The 20206-nt window shown below is 40.3% G+C and overlaps 1 protein-coding gene across 6 annotated transcripts in view; it reads left to right on the plus strand.

Moving 5' to 3' along the window:
* BBS4 (Bardet-Biedl syndrome 4) overlaps positions 1–20206 on the plus strand; it is a 103262-nt gene that overhangs the window by 79934 nt on the left and 3122 nt on the right. For 2 of the 6 annotated variants that reach the window (XM_037010107.2, XM_037010102.2), the window contains exons 13-15: positions 16675–16744; positions 17345–17516; positions 18063–18264. In XM_037010107.2, the coding sequence (XP_036866002.2) occupies positions 16675–16744; positions 17345–17516; positions 18063–18264 (444 nt within the window). Of the gene's footprint in view, positions 1–16674; positions 16745–17344; positions 17517–17960; positions 18265–20206 lie in introns of those variants that run through there. The other 4 variants (XM_037010103.2, XM_037010106.2, XM_037010104.2 and 1 more) reach the window with 4 other exon arrangements.

Raw genomic sequence — 20206 nt, forward strand, 5'->3', positions numbered from 1 at the left:
TCATCACAGAAACTTTCGGTTTTGATCACGCATTATGAACTATAAACAATGAGGTCAAATATGAATATTCGTTTGATTTTTATACTTGATTTATATGTGGATCCCACATTTCTCCCTTTATTATTATTATTATTTTTACTTGTAATAAAATGCTGAAGTGGTAGGTAGATGCAAGATAAAGTTAGAAAACATAGTTTAGTGTTGTAAGAGAGCAATTGTAGATGATCAGGTGTGTGCCTGTAGACTATGTGCAGATCCGAGCTAGACAAGGGCAATAAAACATCCACGGATGCAGAAGCTTTCTCTCAAAACAGGAGGGGAGGGGGTGAGGTTCTAAGCTTCACCACTGTTGTTCCCCTATTTCTCACCTGATGGCCCCCCTGCGACTGTGCCTGTCTTAGGTTGTTCCTCCCTTGAGGAATCTTACCCGTCTCTGGCTAACCAGTCATCTTCCTGGGCCATACAGGGAAATGTAAAGTTGGCAAGTGAGAGAGAAGCAATATTGTTTGAAAAGGTTAGCTTTTTACTTCTTTGCAGATTTATGCCCTGTGGCTTCTATGCCCAGCACTTGTCTCGAGGTATCTTTACCACCTGGAGGAATTATGATGCTCGGTAAATTCGATATGAGGCACGAATTCTATTTAAGGGTTGTAATTAGGAAGGAAGAAGAAAAGCTATAGAGGTAGCATATGGAAGAAAACATGGGAGGATTGATTATTTCTTTGACATATCTTCTTGTATAGTACCTTAAGCATGTATAGGTTTTAAACTACTAACTAACTTGCGCACACATATTAACATAATAGGAATACGGTGACATAAACAAAACAAATCTGTAATTACCAGCCATCTCCAGTGAAGCCAAGAAAACCATTTAGGCACCCTAGGCATTTGTGAAAATTTGTCTATGATATGATGGATATTGTCCAACTGTACTTGAACAGTCTGAGAGAAATCAGACAAATTAAAGCAGCCCATTTCTGGGATCTGTTCACATCCCATATGTTCTTTTAACCGTAGATAGTCTATAGTTGTAAGATTTTGGAGCGCTACAACTTGCACCCCTCCCAACTCCTGGTTGAGTTCCAACAGTACAGATCCGGTCAAATTCGTTGTCTCACTGTATGCACATGCCAGCCTAGACATCTCCCTCCTCATTCCTATGGCAAGTCCAGGAGACGGTGGGCTGGATGCAGCCACAACCGCAGCATCGCCCTGATATAGGGGAGAGCATAGTAAACATAGTATTCTTCATGTAAGTGTAGATTAAAGATTAAAAAAAAAAAAAAGAAAGAAAGAAAGAAAAGGGGGATTACTCCTTGACAGGATAAAACTGTGGTGGCTTTTTGATGATCATCCCCCGGCACGAGTCCTCCAGAGAGTGCTGATGCCGGAAGCTCCTCCTCATATCGTATCTTAGTTCATTTTCTGGGTATCCAAGCTAGGCCTTGATCTTCTGCATAGAAACAAACAGACCCTTTGCCCACACTTTGACATGCCCTCTATACCACTGTGCAGAACTCACTGGAGGTCAGCACACAGGAGCTGCTTTTTTTTTTTTTTTTTAATTAAGAGAAAGGCATATTATCAGAAAAGAGTGCCTCCATAGCTGATCATCTGACACTCTTTAAGTGATCAACATTAAGGATATTTAAAGCATGCGTTGATCTTTGATTTACCAATAGTTTTATCCTGTCAAGGAGTAATCCCCCTTTTCTTTCTTTCTTTCTTTTTTTTTTTTTTAATCTTTAATCTACACTTACATGAAGAATACTATGTTTACTATGCTCTCCCCTATATCAGGTCCCCCCTAACAACCACATTACGGTTACTGTCCATCAGCTTAGCAAAATGTAGAATCCCTACTTGTCCTCTCTGTGTTGTGCAGCCCACCCTCCCCTTTCTCCCTCCCCCCCATGCATGCTAATCTTAATACCCCCCGTCTTCTTCCCCCCCTTTATCCCTCCCTGCCCACCCTTCCTCCCCAGTTCCTTTCCCTTTGGTACCTGTTAGTCCATTTTTGGGTTCTGTAATTCTGCTGCTGTTTTGTTCCTTCAGTTGTTCCTTTGTTCTTATACTCCTCAGATGAGTGAAATCATTTGGTATTTCTCTTTCACCGCTTGGCTTATTTCACTGAGCATAATACTCTCCAGCTCCATCCATGTTGCTGCAAATGGTAGGATTTTTCCGCTTCTTATGGCTGAGTAGTATTCCATTGTGTATATGTACCACATCTTCTTTATCCATTCATCTACCAGTGGACATTTAGGTTGCTTCCAATTCTTGGCTATTGTTAATAGTGCTGCGATAAACATGGGGGTGCATCTGTCTTTCTCAAACTTGATTACTGCGTTCTTAGGGTAAATTCCTAGAAGTGGAATTCCTGGGTCAAATGGTAGGTCTGTTTTGAGCATTTTGATGAACCTCCATACCGCTTTCCACAATGGTTGAACTAATTTACATTCCCACCAGCAGTGTAGGAGGGTTCCCCTTTCTCCACAGCCTCGTCAACATTTGTTGTTGTTTGGCTTTTGGATGGCAGCTATCCTTACTGGTGTGAGGTGATACCTCATTGTTGTTTTAATTTGCATTTCTCTGATAATTAGCGATGTGGAGCATCTTTTCATGTGTCTGTTGGCCATCTGTATTTCTTTTTTAGAGAACTGTCTGTTCAGTTCCTCTGCCCATTTTTTAATTGGATTATTTGTTTTTTGTTTGTTGAGGTGGGTGAGCTCTTTATATATTTTGGACGTCAGCCTTAATTGGATCTGTCATTTACAAATATATTCTCCCATACTGTAGGGTACCTTTTTGTTCTATTGATGGTGTCTTTTGCTGTACAGAAGCTTTTCAGCTTAATATAGTCCCACTTGTTCATTTTTATTGTTGTTTTCCTTGCCTGGGGAGATATGTTCAAGAAGAGGTCACTCGTGTTTATGTCTAAGAGGTTTTTGCATATGTTTTTTTTTCCAAGAGTTTTATGGTTTTATCACTTACATTCAGGTCTTTGATCCATTTTGAATTTACTTTTGTGTATGGGGTTAGACAATGGTCCAGTTTCATTCTCCTACATGTAGCTGTCCAGTTTTGCCAGCACCATCTGTTGAAGAGACTGTCATTTTGCCATTGTATGTCTATGGCTCCTTTATCAAATATTAATTGACCATATATGTTTGGGTTAATGTCTGGAGTCTCTAATCTGTTCCACTGGTCTGTGGCTCTGTTCTTGTACCAGTACCAGATTGTCTTGATTACTGTGGCTTTGTAGTAGAGCTTGAAGTGGGGAGTGAGATCCCCCCTACTTTATTCTTCTTTCTCAGAATTGCTTTGGCTATTCGGGGTCTTTGGTGTTTCCATATGAATTTTTGAATTATTTGTTCCAGTTCATTGAAGAATGTTGCTGGTAGTTTCATAGGAATTGCATCAAATCTGTATATTGCTTTGGGCAGGATGGCCATTTTGACGATATTAATTCTTCCTAGCCATGAGCATGGGATGAGTTTCCATTTGTTAGTGTCCCCCCCTTTTTTTTCTTTAATTTCTCTTAAGAGTGACTTGTAGTTTTCAGGGTATAGGTCTTTCACTTCTTAGGTTAGGTTTATTCCTAGGTATTTTATTCTTTTTGATGCAATTGTGAATGGAGTTGTTTTCCTGATTTCTCTTTCTATTGGTTCATTGTTAGTGTATCGGAAAGCCACAGATTTCTGTGTGTTAATTTTGTATCCTGCAACTTTGCTGTATTCTGATATCAGTTCTAGTAGTTTTGGAGTGGAGTCTTTAGGGTTTTTTATGTACAATATCATGTCATCTGCACATAGTGACAGTTTAACTTCTTCTTTACCAATCTGGATTCCTTGTATTTCTTTGTTTTGTCTGATTGCCATGGCTAGGACCTCCAGTACTATGTTAAATAACAGTGGGGAGAGTGGGCATCCCTGTCTTGTTCCCTATCTCAGAGGAAAAGCTCTCAGCTTCTTGCCGTTCAGTATAATGTTGGCTGTGGGTTTATCATATATGGCCTTTTGTTATGTTGAGGTACTTGCCCTCTATTCCCATTTTGCTGAGAGTTTTTATCATGAATGGATGTTGAATTTTGTCAAATGCTTTTTCAGCATCTATGGAGATGATCATGTGGTTTTTTTGTCTTTCTTTTTGTTGATGTGGTGGATGATGTTGATGGATTTTCGAATGTTGTACCATCCTTGCATCCCTGGGATGAATCCTACTTGGTCATGTTGTATGATCCTTCTGATGTATTTTAGAATTCGGTTTGCTAATATTTTGAGTATTTTTGTATCTACGTTCATCAGGGATATTGGTCTGTAGTTTTCTTCTTTGGTGGGGTCTTTGCCTGGTTTTGGTATTAGGGTGATGTTGGCTTCATAGAATGAGTTTGGGAGTATTCCCTCCTCTTCTATTTTTTGGAAAACTTTAAGGAGAATGGGTATTATGTCTTCTCTGTGTGTCTGATAAAATTCCGAGGTAAATCTGTCCGGCCCGGAGGTTTTGTTCTTGGGTAGTTTTTTGATTACCGTTTCAATTTCTTTGCTCGTAATTGGTTTGTTTAACTTTTTTGTTTCTTTCTTGGTCAGTCTTGGAAGGTTGTATTTTTCTAGGAAGTTGTTCATTTCTTCTAGGTTTTCCAGCTTTTTGGCATATAGGTTTTCATAGTAGTCTTTAATAATTCTTTGCATTTCTGTGGAGTCTGTCTTGATTTTTCTGTTCTCATTTCTGATTCTGTTGATTTGTGTTGATCTTCTTTTTCTCTTAATAAGTTTGGCTAGAGGCTTATCTATTTTGTTTATTTTCTCAAAGAACCAGCTCTTGGTTTCGTTGATTTTTGCTATTCTTTTATTCTTCTCAATTTTGTTTATTTCTTCTCTGATCTTTATTATGTCCCTCCTTAGGCCTCATTTGTTCTTCTTTTTCCAGTTTCAATAATTGTGATGTTAGACTATTCATTTGGGATTGTTCTTCCTTCTTCAAGTGTGCCTGGATAGCGATATACTTTACTCTTAAGACTGCTTTCACTGCGTCCCACAGAAGTTGGGGCTTTGTGTTGTTGTCATTTGTTTCCATATATTCCTTGATCTCTCTTTTAATTTGTTCATTGATCCATTGATTATTTAAGAGCATGTTGTTAAGCCTCCATGTGTTTGTGAGCCTTTTTGTTTTCTTTGTATAATTTATTTCTAGTTTTATACCTTTGTGGTCTGAAGAGTTGGTTGGTTGGTAGAATTTCAATATTTTGGAATTTACTGAGGCTCTTTTTGTGAGCTAGTATGTGGTCTATTCTGGAGAATGTTCCATGTGTACTTGAGAAGAATGTATATCCTGTTGCTTTTGGATGTAGAGTTCTATAGAAGTTTATTAGGTCTATCTGTTCTACTGTGTTGTTCAGTGCCTCCATGTCCTTACTTATTTTCTGCCCGGTGGATCTATCCTTTGGGGTGAGTGGTGTGTTGAAGTCTCCTAAAATGAATGCATCTCAGTCTATTTCCCCCTTTAGTTCTGTTAGTATTTGTTTCACGTATGCTGGTGCTCCTGTGTTGGGTGCATATACATTTATAATGGTTATATCCTCTTGTTGGACTGAGCCCTTTATCATTATGTAATGTCCTTCTTTATCTCTTGTTACTTTCTTAGTTTTGAAGTCTATTTTTTCTGATATTAGTAGTGCAACCCCTGCTTTCTTCTCTCTGTTGTTTGCCTGAAATATGTTTTTCCATCCCTTGACTTTTAGTCTGTGTGTGTCTTTGGGTTTGAGGTGAGTTTCTTGTAAGCAGCATATAGATGGGTCTTGCTTTTTTATCCATTCTAGTACTCTGTGTCTTTTGATTGATGCATTAAGTCCATTTACATTTAGGTTGACTATTGAAAGATATGTACTTATTGCCATTGCAGGCTTTAGATTCGTGGTTACCAAAGGTTCAAGTTTAGCCTCTTTAGTATCTTGCTGCCTAACTTAGCTCGCTTATTGAGCTGTTATATACACTGTCTGGAGATTCTTTTCTTCTCTCCCTTCTTATTCCTCCTCCTCCATTCTTTATATGTTGGTTTTTTTATTCTGTGCTCTTTTGTATTTCCTTCAACTGCTTTTAGTGGGTAGTTGATTTTATTTTTTGTCCTTTAGTTAGTATTTGGTTGGTCTGCTTTCTTTGCTGTGATTTTATTTTCTCTGGTGACATCTGTTTAGTTTTAGGAGTGCTCCCATCTAGAGCAGTCCCTCTAAAATACCCTGTAGAGGTGGTTTGTGGGAGGCAAATTCCCTCAACTTTTGCTTGTGTGGGAATTGTTTAATCCCTCCATCATATTTGAATGATCATCATGCTGGATACAGTATCCTTGGTTCAAGGCCCTTCTGTTTCATTGCATTAAATATATCATGCCGTTCTCTTCTGGCCTGTAAGGTTTCTGTTGAGAAGTCTGATGATAGCGTGACGGGTTTTCCTTTATAGGTGACCTTTTTCTCTTTAGCTGCCTTTAAAACTCTTTCCTTGTCCTTGATATTTGCCATTTTAATTACTATGTGTCTTGGTGTTGTCCTCCTTGGGTCCTTTCTGTTGGGAGTTCTGTGTATTTCCATGGTCTATTCTATTATTTCCTCCTCCAGTTTGGGGAAGTTTTCAGCAATTATTTCTTCCAAGGTACTTTCCGTCCCTTTTCCTCTCTCTTCTTCTTCTGGTACCACTATAATACGGATATTGTTCCTTTTGGAGTGGTCACACAGTTCTCTTAATATTGTTTCATTCGTGGAGATCCTTTTCTCTCTCTCTATGTCAGCTTCTATGTGTTCCTGTTCTCTGGTTTCTATTCCATCAATGGCCTCTTGCATCTTATGCATTCTGCTCATAAATCCTTCCAGAGTTTGTTTCACTTCTGTGATCTCTTTCCGGGCATCTGTAATCTCCCTCCGGACTTCATCCCTTAGCTCTTGTATATTTCTCTGTATCTCCATCAGCATGTTTATGGTTTTTATTTTGAATTCTTTTTCAGGAAGACTCATTAGGTCTGTCTCCTTCTCAGATGTCGACTCTGTGATCTTTGTCTGCCTTTAGTTTTGCCTTTTCATGGTGATAGGAATGGTTTGCAGAGCTGTTACGAGTGACTGCTGGAAGAGCTTCCCTTCTTGTTGGTTTGTGGCCTTCCTCTCCTGGGAGAACAGTGACCTCTAGTGACTTGTGCTGGGCAGCTGTGTGCAGACAGGGCTTCTGCCTCCTGCCCGGCTGCTATGGAGTTTATCTCCACTGTTGTTGTGGGCGTGGCTTACCTCGGGCTGCTGCTCCGAAATAGTGGAGTCGCGTTGGAGGGGGAGTCGCCAGGAGGCTATTTATCTCTGTGAGTGGCCTCTGTGCTCCCTGCTGCCCAGGGGGTTAGAGTGCCCAGAGATCTGTAGATTCTCTGCTGCTGGACTAAGTGTCCTGGGACGCTTCCATCCGGTTTTGGGGTCCCTGTCCCTTTAAGACTTCCAAAAACACTTGCCAAAAAAATAAAAAATAAAAACCGCTTGCTTTTCTTTGTCCCCTGGCGCCGGCCTCCGGTACCCGCTCACTGGTCTTGCTGTCCTTGTTCCCTAGTATCCAGGACCGCACACATGCACTGTGTCTGCGCTCTGGTGCGGATAGCTGGGGCTGGGTGTTCAGCAGTCCTGGGCTCCCTCTCCCTCTCAGCTCTGACTCCTCTCCTCCTGCCAGGAGCTGGGGGGAGGGGTACTTGGGTCCTTCCGGGCTGGGGCTTGTATCTTACCCCCTTCGCGAGGCGCTGGGTTCTCACAGGTGTGGTTGTGGTCTGGATTTGTCCTGTGTCCTCTGGTCTCTTCTAGGAAGAGTTGTCTTTGTTATATTTTCATAAATATATGTGGTTTTGGGAGGTGATTTCCGCTGCTCTAGTCACGCCACCATCTTGGCTCCACCCCTGTGCTATTTTTTTTTAATTGCAATAATATGCATATACAGTATTATGTTGGTTGCAGATGTACAATATAATGGCCCAGTTATTGTATACATTACTAAATATGTGCCACAGTAAGTGTACTTACTCCATTATCATACCAAGATACTAAAATATTATTGGTTATAATCTCTATGTTGTACTTCCATTCCTATGTCTACCTTATTCTGCAATTTGCAGTTTGTACCTCCTCTATTAAGTTCACAAATTTCACCCATCCCCTGACTTCCTTCCCTATGGTAACAGACTTGTTGCCAATATTTGTGGGTCTATTTCTTTTTTTGTTTGTTTTTTAGGTTCTTCATATAAGTGAAATCGTATATTTGTATTCTCTGCTTGGCTTATTTCAGTTAAAGATGATACCCTCTAGGGTCCATCCATGTTGTTACAAATGGCAAGATGTCTTTTTTATGGCTGAATAATGTTCCATTATGTGTATGTACCACATCTTTTTTTATCAATTCATCTATTGGTGGGCACTTGAGTTGCTTCTATATCTTTGCTATTGTAAATAATGCTGCAGTGAACGTAAGTGTGCATATATCTTTTCAAATCAGAGATTTATTTCTTCAGGTAAGTTCCCATAAGTGGAATTGCTGGGTTGAATGGTATTTCTAGTTTTTAAAGGAACCTCCATATTGTTTTCCATAGTGATTGGAGCACTTTACATTCCCACCAATACTTGTCATTTCTTATCTTTTCAATAGTTGTCATTCTGACTGGTGTAAGGTAATACCGTTAGGGTTTGATTTGAATTTCCCTGATGGTTAATGTTGTGGAGCATCTTTTCATGTATCTGTTTGTTAGTCATCTGTGTATCTTCTTTGGAAAAATGTTCAGGTCCTTTGCCCATTTTTAATTGGACTCTTTGTCTTTTTAGTGTAGAGTTGTATGTGTTATTCACATATTTTGGATATCTAATATATCATCCTTATCAAATATATCATTTGCAAATATATTCTTCCATATAGTAGGTTGCCTTTTTGTTTTGTCAGTGGCTTCCTTTGCTTGTTTTTTGTCAATGGTTTTCTTTGCCGTAGAGAAGCTTTATAGTTTGATATAGTTCCACTTGTTTATTTTTGCTTTTGTTTTCCTTGCCCAGGAAAATGTATCTGGAAAGAAACTTCTCACATTAATGTTCATGAGATTCTTACCCATGTTTTCCTTTTTCTTATTTTTTCAAATTTTTAATAGAAGTATAGTTAATATGCAATATTATATTGGTTTCAAGTATACAACACAGTGACTGAACAATTATACACATAATAACCAAATCCTCACCCCAACTAGTGAGTTACTATCTGGCAACATAAAAAGATGTTACAGAATCATTGACTATATTCTTCAGGTTGCACTTCCATCCCTGTGACCAGCTTCTCTTATGATTGAGATTTTTATGCCCTTTTCTTCCTCTCATCCTCCCACTCACCAACCCCTCCCACAAGGTAGCCACCACTCATTTCTCAGTGTCTGTGACTGTACTGCTATTTTGTTTCATTTGTTTTGTTTTGTTTTTAGATTCCATATATAAGTGAAATCATACTGTATTTGTCTTTCTCCACCTGGCTTATTTCACTTAGCATGTTGTCACAAATGGTAGGATTTCTTTCTTTTTTTGTGGCTGAATAATATTACATTGTGTATATGTAGCACATCTTTATGCATTCATCCATTGATGGACACTTTGGTTGCTTCCATATTTTAGCTATTTAAATAATGTAACAGTAAACATAGGGGTGCATATATCTTTCTTTTTGAATCAGATTTAAAATATTTTTTTCAGGTAAATTCCTAGAAGTGGAGTTACTGGGTCTATTTTTAGTTTCTTGAGGAACCTCCATACTACTTTCCACAACAGTTGTACCAATTTACATTCCCAGCAACAGTGTATGAGGGTTCCCATTTCTCCACATCCTTGCCAACACTTGTTATTTCTTATCTTTTGGATAGTGACCATTCTGACCGGTGTGGGGTGATATCTAATTGTGATTTTGATTTGTATTTCACTGATTAGTGATGTGGAGCATCTTTTCATGTGCCTCTTGTCCATCTGTATTTCCTTGGAGAAATGTCTATTCAGGCCCTCCACCCATTTTTAATTGAGTTATTTATTGTTTTGGTGTCAAGGCATATGAGTTCTTTATGTATTTTGGAAGTTAACACCTTATTGGATGAATCATTTACAAATATAGTCTCCCATGCTGTACATTGCCTTCTTGTTTGTTGATGGTGTCCTTTGCTGTTCAAAAGTGTTTAGTTTGTTGTTCTCCCACTTGTTCATTTTTGCTTGTTTTCTTTGCCTGGGGAGATGTGCCCAGGAAAAAATTGATCATGCTTATGTTCAAGAGATTTTTGCCTATATTTTCTTCCAAGAGTTTTATGGTTTCATGCCTTGTGTTTAGGTCTTTAATCCATTTTGAGTTTACTTTTATGTATGATACTAGACTGATCCAATTTCATTCTCTTGCATGTAGCTAGCTGTTCAGTTTTCCCAAAGCCATTTATTGAAGCAACTGTCTTCCTCCAATTTTATATTTTTGCCTCCCTTATTATATATTAATTGACCATGTATGCATGGGTTTATTTCTGGGATCTCTATTCTGTTCCATTGATCTATGGGTCTGTTCTTGTGCCAGTACCATAGCGTTTCAATCACTGTAGCTTTTTAGTATAGCTTGAAGTTAGGGAGTGTGATACCCACAGCTTTGTTCCTTTTCCTCAATATTGCTTTGGCTATTTAGGGTCTTTTGTGGTCCCATTTAAATTTTAGGATTATTGCTCTAATTCATTGAAAAATGCCATTGTTATTTTGATAGGGATTGCATTGAGTGTAAATTGCTTAGGGCAGGATGGCCATTTTGACAATATTAATGCTTCCTATCCATTAGCATAGGATAGCTTTCCATTTATTTGTGTCTTCCTCAGTTTCTTTCATCAGTATCTTACAGTTTTCAGAGTACAGGTCTTTCCTCTCCCTGGTTAGGTTTATTCCTAGGTATTTTGTTCTTTTTGATGCATTTGTAAATGGAGTTGTTTTCCTGATTTCTTTTTCTGCTAATTCATTGTAGTATATAGGAATGCAGTAGATTTCTGTGTATTGATTTTGTGTCCTCAAACTTTGCTAAACCTGTTTATTAGTTCTAATGGTTTTTTGGTGGAGTCTTTAGGGTTTTCTTTATATAGTATCATTTCATCTGCAAATAGTGACAGGTTTACTTCTTCCTTACCAGTTTGGATGCCTTTTATTTCTTTTCTTGTCTGACTGCTGTGGCTAGGACTTCCAGTAAATGTTGACTCAAAGGGGTGAGAGTGGGCATCCTTATCTTGTTCTTGATCTTAGAGGAAAAGCTTTCATCTTTTCACCATTGGAGATGATGCTGGCTGTGGGTTTGTCATTTATGGCCTTTATTGTGTTGAGGTATGTTTCCTCTGTACCCACTTTGTTGAGAGTTTTCATCATGAGTGGATGTTGAATTTTGTCCGATGCTTCTTCAGCATTCATTGAGATGATCATGTGGTTTTTGTCCTTCCTTTTGTTAATGCAGTGTATCATTGATTTGAGGATATTGTATCATCCTTGCATCCCTGGAATAAAATCCCACTTGGTCATGATGAATGATCCTCTTGATGTATTTTTGAATTTGGTTTGCTAATATTTAGTTGAGGATTTTTACATGTATGTTCATCAGGGATATTATTCTGTAATTCTTTTTTTTGTAGTATCTGTCTGGTTTTGACACTAGAGTAATGCTGGCTTCAAGGAATAAGTTTGGAAGTATGTCATCCTCTCCTATTTTTTGGATTACTTTAAGAAGGATAGGTATTAGCTCTTCTTTAAATGTTAGGTAGAACTCACCCTTGAAGCCATCTATTTCTGGACTTTTGTTTGTTGGGAGCTGTTTGATTACCAGTCAAATTTCAGTACTAGTAATTGGTCTGTTCAGATCTGCTGTTTCTTCCTGGGTCAGTCTCAGAATCTCATATGTTTCTAGGAATTAATACATTTCTTCTAGGTTTTCCAGTTTATTGGCATATAATTTTTCATGGAAGTCTTTTATAACTCTTTGAATTTCTCTGGTGTTGACTGTAACTTCTTTTTTCATTTCTGATTTTGTTTATTTGTGTCTTCTTTTTTTCTTAATAATTTTGGCTAAGGGCTTGTCTATTTTGTTTATCTTTTCAAAGACCCAGCTCTTGGTGTCACTAATATTTTTCTGATGTTTTTTTAGCCTCTATTTTATTTATTTTTGCTCTGATCTTTATTATATCCCTTTTTCTGCTAATTTGGGATTTTGTTCATTTTTTCTAGGGCCTTTAGTTGTAGGGTTAGATTGTTCATTTGAGCTTCTTCTTGTTTCTTGAAGTAGGCCTGTATTGCTAACTTCTCTCTTGGAACTGCTTTTGTTGTATCCTACATATTTTGATCATTGTGTTTACTTTCATTGTCTCCATGTATTGTTTGATTTCCTCTTTGATCTGTTCATTGATCCACTGATTATTGAAAAGCATGTTGTTTAGCCTCCACATGTTTGTGTTTTTCTCCAGTTTTTTTCTTGTAGATTTCTAGTTTCATACCCCTGTGGTCTGAAAAGATGCTTGATACAATTTCAGTCTTCTAAAATTTGTTGAGACTTGTTTTGTGTTCTAGTATGGGATCTGTTTTGGAGAATATTCTGTGAGTACTTGAGAAAAATGTGTATTCTATTACTTTTGGGTAGGGAGTTCAGTAAATATCTGTAAGTTCATCTGGTCTAATGTGTTATGTAACACCTCTATTTCTTTTTTTAATTTTCTGTCTGTATGATCTATCCATTGGTTTAAGTGGGGTGTTAAAGCCCCCTACTATTGTGTTACTCTCAGTTTCTCCCTTTAGGTCTGTCAGTATTTGGTTTATATATTTAGATGCTACTATCTTGGGTGCATGGATGTTTATTTGTGATTGTTATATCCTCTTGTTGGACTGATCCCTTTATCAGTATGTAATGTCCTTTTTGGTCTCTTGTTACTTTCCTTGTTTTGAAATCTATTTTGTCTGATACAAATATTGCAACTTCAGCTTTTTTTCATCCCTATTTGCATGGTATATCTTTTTAGTTACCTTCAGTTCCATAGTTTTTTTTAAATTCATTTACTCACCCTATGTCATTTGACTGACACACTTAAGCCATTTACATTTAAAGTAATTATTGATATGAGTGTACTTATTGCCATTTTGTTAAATCTGGTTGTTTTTGTTTTCTGATCCTGTATTCCTCTTGTGGTCTTTTGTATTTTATGATTCTCTTTAGTGTTATGATTGGGTTCCCTTCTCTTTGTTTTTGTTTTTTGTGTATCTGTTATAATCTTTTGGTTCATGGTTACCATGGAGTTCTTAGATGACAGCCTATGAATATAACAGCCTGTAATAATCTGATGGTCACTTAAATTCAAACTCATTCTAACAGCACTATATTTCTCACTTGACCTCCACCACATTTGATATATATATATCTTCTTTTACACCTTTTTATTAAGTGATTCTCTTAACTAATTATTAGATGTAATTGCTTTTGTTACTTTTATCTTTTTGACCATACTAGTTTTCAAGTAATTGAAGGTCTGCCTCTGCTAAATGTTTGCTCTTGCCAGTGGAGATTTTTCCCTTTCTTAAATTTCTTGCTTCTGCTTAGGGTCTTTTCCTGTTAAAGAAGTGCCTTTAACATTTCTTGTAAGGCTGGTTTAAGCAGTGGTGAATTATTTTAACTTATGTTTATCTGTGAAGCTCTTTATATCACCTTCAATTCTGAATGATACTGGGTAGAATATTCATGATTGGAGTTTTTTTTCCATTCAGCACTTTGAATTATCATGCCATTCCCTTCTGGCCTGTAGAGTATCTGCTGAAAATAAGCTAATAACCTTATGGAGTTTCCCTTATATGTACTTCATTGCTTTTTTCTTGCTGCTTTTAGGATTCTCTTTGTCTTTGATCTTTGGCATTTTGATAATGATGTGTCTTTAGAGCTCTCTGTGCTTCCCGGACCTGGTAGACTGTTTCCTTCTTGAGGTTAGCGAAGTTTTCAGCTCTTACCTCTACAAATAAATTTTATACTACTATCTTTCTTTCTTCTTTTGGGACTCCTATAATACGGATGTTAGGACATTTGATGATGTCATCTCATAGCTCTCTTACCCTATCCTCATTTCTTTTAATACTTTTTCCTTCAGCTGTTCAGCTTGAATGCTTTTCATTATGTTATCTTCCAAGTCACTGATCCATTCTTCTGCATCCTCTAGCCTCTTGTTCATTCTCTCCAGTGTATTTTTTATTTTATCCATTGAATTTTTCATTTCCAATTGGTTTTTTTTTTAGATTTTCTCTTTTTTGAGGTCTGCCTTGAGTTCTACTATTATTTTCTCACATCCAGTGATTATCTTTATAACCATTGTTTTAAATTCTTTATCAGGTAGATTGGTTAACTCTGTTTCATTTATCTTTTCTTTTTTTCCTTGTTCTGTCATTTGCAGCATATTCCTCTGTCTCTTCATTTTGTATGACTGTCTATGGTTGGTTCTGTGAATTAGTTAAAAGGTCTTGCTTTCACAGTCTTGAAGGATTGGCCTTGGGTAGGCAAGTCCCCTGTGTAGACTGCATGTGCCTCATGGTTCTGGCAAGCTGGAGGCTGAGGAAGTGTGAGACAAGCATTTTCCTGGTCCTGGGGCTCCCAGGACGTGGTTTTGGGGGCCCTTTGGAGGGGCTCCTGGGTGGATACCATTAAGTTCTGTGCTGGCAGGGGGATGTGGTGGGCCAGGGCTGCACTCCAGCTGAATCTCCTGTGCCTCCTCACCCTTATGCCCATGTGTGCTCTGGGCCACTTGGGACCACTCCGGAGAATTCCTGTGTTGGGTGTCCACCAGTCCTGTTGGCAGCATGGAGTCAGGCTCTGTGCACATTCCCACTTGGCTCCCAAGTGTTCTGGGCTCTTCCTCAGGATTCTCACATAGGCGCCCATGGTCTTACTGCCTAGCTCAAGCCCTGTGCATGCTCGGGTTCACCCACGGCCCCTATGTGCTTCGGGCTGCTCTAGGGAATTCTGGCATTGGTGCCCACCGGGTCCCACTGTGACCTGGGATCAGGCCCAGCACACAGGTTCCCCCACTGTGCTCTGGGAGTTAGTTGCCTTGTGTGCACCAGCCAACAGATTTGTGCACCCTCCCTGTTAGCTGGGGGACTTTCCAGTCCTGCTGATGCGGGCTGGGCAGGTGGATAACAGCAGGCGGTAAGGCGGGATTATTAGATCGAGGCCCAGATCCCAGTCTCGGTCACACCAAGATGTGCAGAAAGGAGCACAAACGGTGACGCTGGCTGCCTCCTCTGATACGGGATTGCCGCCAGTGATTTCCTTGCCAAGTGGTGGATGTTCACTTCTGAAACTTAGCTTCTTTCACTTACAGTCTATTGCACTTCAAACTGCAAGGCTTTTTTTCCTCACCTCAGGGCAGGGAGTCCAAGCCTGGCTCTCCCAGTGATATCCCCACCCTGTAACTCCTTCTGGTGGCTATGCTGGGGGTGGGGTTCCTGCAGTTACTGTGTCTCTGTCTCTCCTGCCATTTTGAGCTTTTAAAAAAATTTGACCTTTTCTTCCCTTGTTGTACAGAAAGTGTTCACTTAGGTCTCCATTCTTTCAGGGTAAAATACTCTGTATATATGTAGATTTGGTATGTAGGTGGGAGAAGGTGGATAAATTCAGGCTCTCTCTGTCATCTTCCCAGATACCCCTTCAGGTGTTTTTTTTGGTCATTGTTGTGGGGTTTACTTAGAAGAGAAAGATTGCAAAGCAGATTTTGAGTGGTGGTTATTTGAGGTTGCCCGAATACAGAGTTAGCCCAATTCTAATGGGAGTACAGGAATGTAAGCAAACAGCTAGTGTAAGGCACAAGCAGCAACACTGACTTCACAGAGATGACCTTGACACTGTGGCTTCAAGGATCCATTGGAATTCAAGAGCACAATGGCTGAGGAGCCACTGAACCATGGCATGCAGCCATGAAATTGCATGATGTATACCCTGCAGTTAGTGGGCTGTAGTGTTATATAGTGGGAGATGAGTCAGGAAAGATAGTCTGGGGTTCAAGTTATGGGGGGCCATGATTATACTTCAAGGACATGTTTTTCCAACTATATTCCTGAATCTCCTCTGAAGTGTCTGGTAGAAGTGAGTGCGTGGTTGGTGGGGAGGTAGAATGGACAGGGCTTCCAGAGCATCTGGTTTTGTTTTATAGGTCAGGCTTCCAGAAAATACTGATTAAAAAGGGGGATGTTGTTAAACAAAAGTTTAAAGATCATGACTATGGGTAATGGAGAACAAATAAGAATTCTTATGTAGACTAGTGACATATTCAGATTTGTTCATAAATCAGTGAGATACCTGGCAGCATTGTGGCACATGGATGGGGGCAGGTGGGGATACTGCCATGGGGAAGAAATGGAAAGCCTGAACAAAGGGCAATGTCAGAGAAGAAACTGCAAAAAACAGGATTCACAGAACTTGGCAGCTGACTGTGGAGAGGGACTGCTGAAGATGACATGAGGTATTGAAGCTGCATGACTGAGTCAGTGGCGGTGCTGGGAGCTGAGGGCATAGAGGAGTGAAGTTTGAGGCCTGAATGGACTGTGGTCTTGGGACATTCCTTCTGTTTTCTAAGCTGGGCTTCCAGCCACAGAGCTTGCTCTCTTTGTTGCAGTGGCTCTGACCAATCTGGAAGACACAGAGAATGCCAGGAGAGCCTACGCAGAAGCAGTTCGCCTGGATAAGTAAGCTGCTGTGTTGGGAAGTGCTGGGGAGGGCTGGGCTCTCCAGAGCCACAAGGTGGCACCAGAGCACGGAGTCCACCCACAGACCTGCTCTCTGTGGTCGCTGCACAGCAGGCCTAAGTGCGGAAGGCTGTGGTTCCTGAGCGCATGGTGGCACCGCAGGATCTGACACTGCCTGTTTCTGAGAAAGTTTCCAGCCTCAAGTTTAGCAGTGAGGAAGCCGGTGGAAGCCAGAGCTGGCAGTGGGCTTGAGTTGCTAATACCTGTGGGCTAGCTGGAATACCAGTTAGGACTCTGGGATTAATTTAATCTAAGATAAGATTAACTCTCCTAGGATTTATTCCACTGGCACCTGCTAGGCAGCAGAGTAGGGAGCCCTTTTTCAGCTCTGCCCTGGTGGTCCCTGTCGAGGCCTGAAATGTCAGACTTGGTCCCAGTACCTGCACTGCTGTTCATAGGCGGTTGATTCCTTGGTTCTTCTCCACAGGCCCACACAGCATGTGTGTTCCCACCTTGCTGCAGAATGGTGAAATCTCAAATTAGCCAGTTTTGTTTTGTTTTTGTGTAATGAGAAGGATCTTAAATGACCGTTTGTTGCAGTGTCAGCGCCATAGACTCTGTCTGCCACAGGTGTAACCCTCTAGTGAACCTGAACTATGCTGTGCTGCTGTACAACCAGGGCGAGAAGGGGGGCGCCCTAGCCCAGTATCAGGAGATGGAGAAGAAAGTCAACCTACTCAAGGACAGGAGCTCTCTGGAATGTGACTCGGAGGTATGTCTTCTGTTAGCTCACGGGGGTTATAAGCCACCAGTCAGGACACTTTTGAATCAAGCCCCAATATCCAAATATATTACCGGCTCATGGTTGTTGTGGCTTTCATGCCTATTTTGGCCTTAATGTTCCTGGTGGCATTGATTCTTCAATTAGTAATAGCCTGACACAAAACTTCTCTAGAAGAAAATAACAGTGAGAGGAGATTCAGGCTTCCTGAGTTACCTGTTGTGGGAAATACAGCTCATCTAGGTGGAGGGCTATTTGTAGCTTCCTCCCAGTTATCATATAGGAAAGGCGGGAGATTGGCCTAATAAAGCCTCAGACTCTAATTGTTGAATTTTGAGATCTTGCATGAACTCACTTGCTTTCCGCTAAGGGCAGTCTGTGCATGCACTCTGCCACTTGAGAATAATTCCTTGCAATACGTACTTCCTTCCTCAGATGCTGGTACCAGCAGACATTAAGTTCAGCTAAACCCCAGCGGGTAGGCTTGTCCTACAAGTCATACCTGTGACTCTTCTTTTCCTTCCCATGTGGCACAAGATGGTAGAGATGGCCCAGAAGTTGGGAGCTGCTCTTCAGGTTGGGGAGGCACTGGTCTGGACTAAACCAGTTAAAGATCCCAAATCAAAGCACCGGACCACTTCAACCAGCAAAGCTGCCAGTGTCCAGCAACCTCTGGGCTCTAATCAAGCTCTGGGACAGGCAATGTCTTCAGCAGCGGCGTTCAGGAAGCTCCCCTCAGGTAGGAGGCGACGAGCTCCTTGAAGACCTCGCTGGTACAAGTGCCAGCAAAGAGATCACAGTTTTGAGTGAGGCTTGCACTTTTCAGCTCAGAACATGTCCAATGTGGTGTTGCCTAGAAGGGAAAAAAGCCACAGGGTGGCCAAATTGGCACTTGTTTCCCTAAGGCGAGCTGTGTACTGGGTAACACTTCCTGGGGGCTTACTTGGATGGCCAGTGCAGTGGCTCTCTGTAATACGGGCATACCTCGTGTTATTGTGCTTTGCTTTACACTTCACAGACACTTTTGTTTTTATAAATTGACGGTTTGTGGCCCATGTCAAGCAAGCCTTTTGGCACCATTTTTCCAACAGCATCTGCTCACTTCATGTTTCTGTTCACATTCTAGCAATTCTAGCAGTATTTCAAAATTTATAATTATACTTGTTATGATCAGTGTTCTTTATGGTACTATTGTAATTGTTCTGGGGCACCACAAACTATGCCTGTGTAAGATGGCAAATTTAATGATAAATGTGATGTGTGTTCTGGCTGCTCCACTGACTGGCTGTTCCCTCATTTCTCTCCCTCTTCTTGGGCCTCCCTATTCTGAGACACAACATTGAAATTAGGCTAATTAACAACCCTCAATGCTTGTTAGTGTTCAAGTGAAAGGAAGAGTTGCATGTTGCTCACTTTAAATCAAAAGGTAGAAATGATTTGACTTAGTGAGGAAGGCCTGTCAGAGGCCAAGATAGGCCGAAAGCTGGGTCTCTTGAGCCGGGTAGCCAAGTTGTGAAGCAAAGGAAAAATTCTTGACGAAAATGAAAAGTGCTAGCAACTTCTTCCTGAACCCATCTACTCAAGAAAGGGAAGCAAAAGCAAAAATGAACTCATGGGACTACATCAAACTAAAGTTTTTATACGGCAAAGGACACCATCAATAAAACAAAAAGGCATCCTACAGTATGGGAGAATATTATTTGTAAATGACACATCCGACAAGGGGATAACATCCAAATATATAAAGAACTTATATGCCTCAACACCCAAAAAGCATATAACCCAGTTAACAAATGGGCAGAGGAAATGAAGAGACAGTTCTCCAAAGAAGAAATTCAGGTGGTCAACAGATATGAAAAGATGCTCCACATCACTAATCATCAGGGAAATGCAAATTAAAACCATAATGAGATATCATCTCACGCCAGTAAGGATGGCCAGCATCGAAAAGACTAATAACAACAAATGCAGGCGAGGATGCAGAGAAAGGGGAACCCTCCTACACTGCTGGTGGGAATGTAAGCTAGTTCAACCATTGTGGAAAGCAATATGGAGGTTCCTCAAAAAACTAAAAATAGAAATAACATTTGACCTGGGAATCCCACTCCTTGGAATTTACCCAAAGAATACAACTTCTCAGATTCAAAAAGACATATGCATCCCTATGTTTATCACAGCACTTTTTACAATAGCCAAGATATGGAAGCAACCTAAGTGTCCATCAGTAGATGAATGGATGAAGAAGATGTGGTACATATACACAATGGAATACTATTCAGCCATAAGAAAGAAAACAAATCCTACCATTTGCAACAACATGGACGGAGCTGGAGGACATTAAGCTCAGTCAAATAAGCCAGGTGGAGAAAGACAAATGCCAAATGATTTCCCTCATTTGTGGAGTATAACAATGAAGCAAAACTGGAGGAACAAAATGGCAGCAGACTCAGAGACTCCAAGAATGAACTAGTGGTTACCAAAGGGGAGGGGTGGGGGAGGGCAGGTGGGGAGGGAGGGAGAAGGGGGCTGAGGGGTATTATGTTTAGTGCACATGGTGTGGGGATCACGGGGAGAACAGTGTAGCACAGAGAAGGCACATAGTGGATCTCTGGCAACTTGCTGCACTGATGGACAGTGACTGCATTGGGGTGTGGGGGGAACTTGATAATATGAGTAAATGT

The sequence above is a fragment of the Manis javanica genome, chromosome 8 (assembly GCF_040802235.1).
Source record: "Manis javanica isolate MJ-LG chromosome 8, MJ_LKY, whole genome shotgun sequence".
Taxonomy (NCBI): domain Eukaryota; kingdom Metazoa; phylum Chordata; class Mammalia; order Pholidota; family Manidae; genus Manis; species Manis javanica.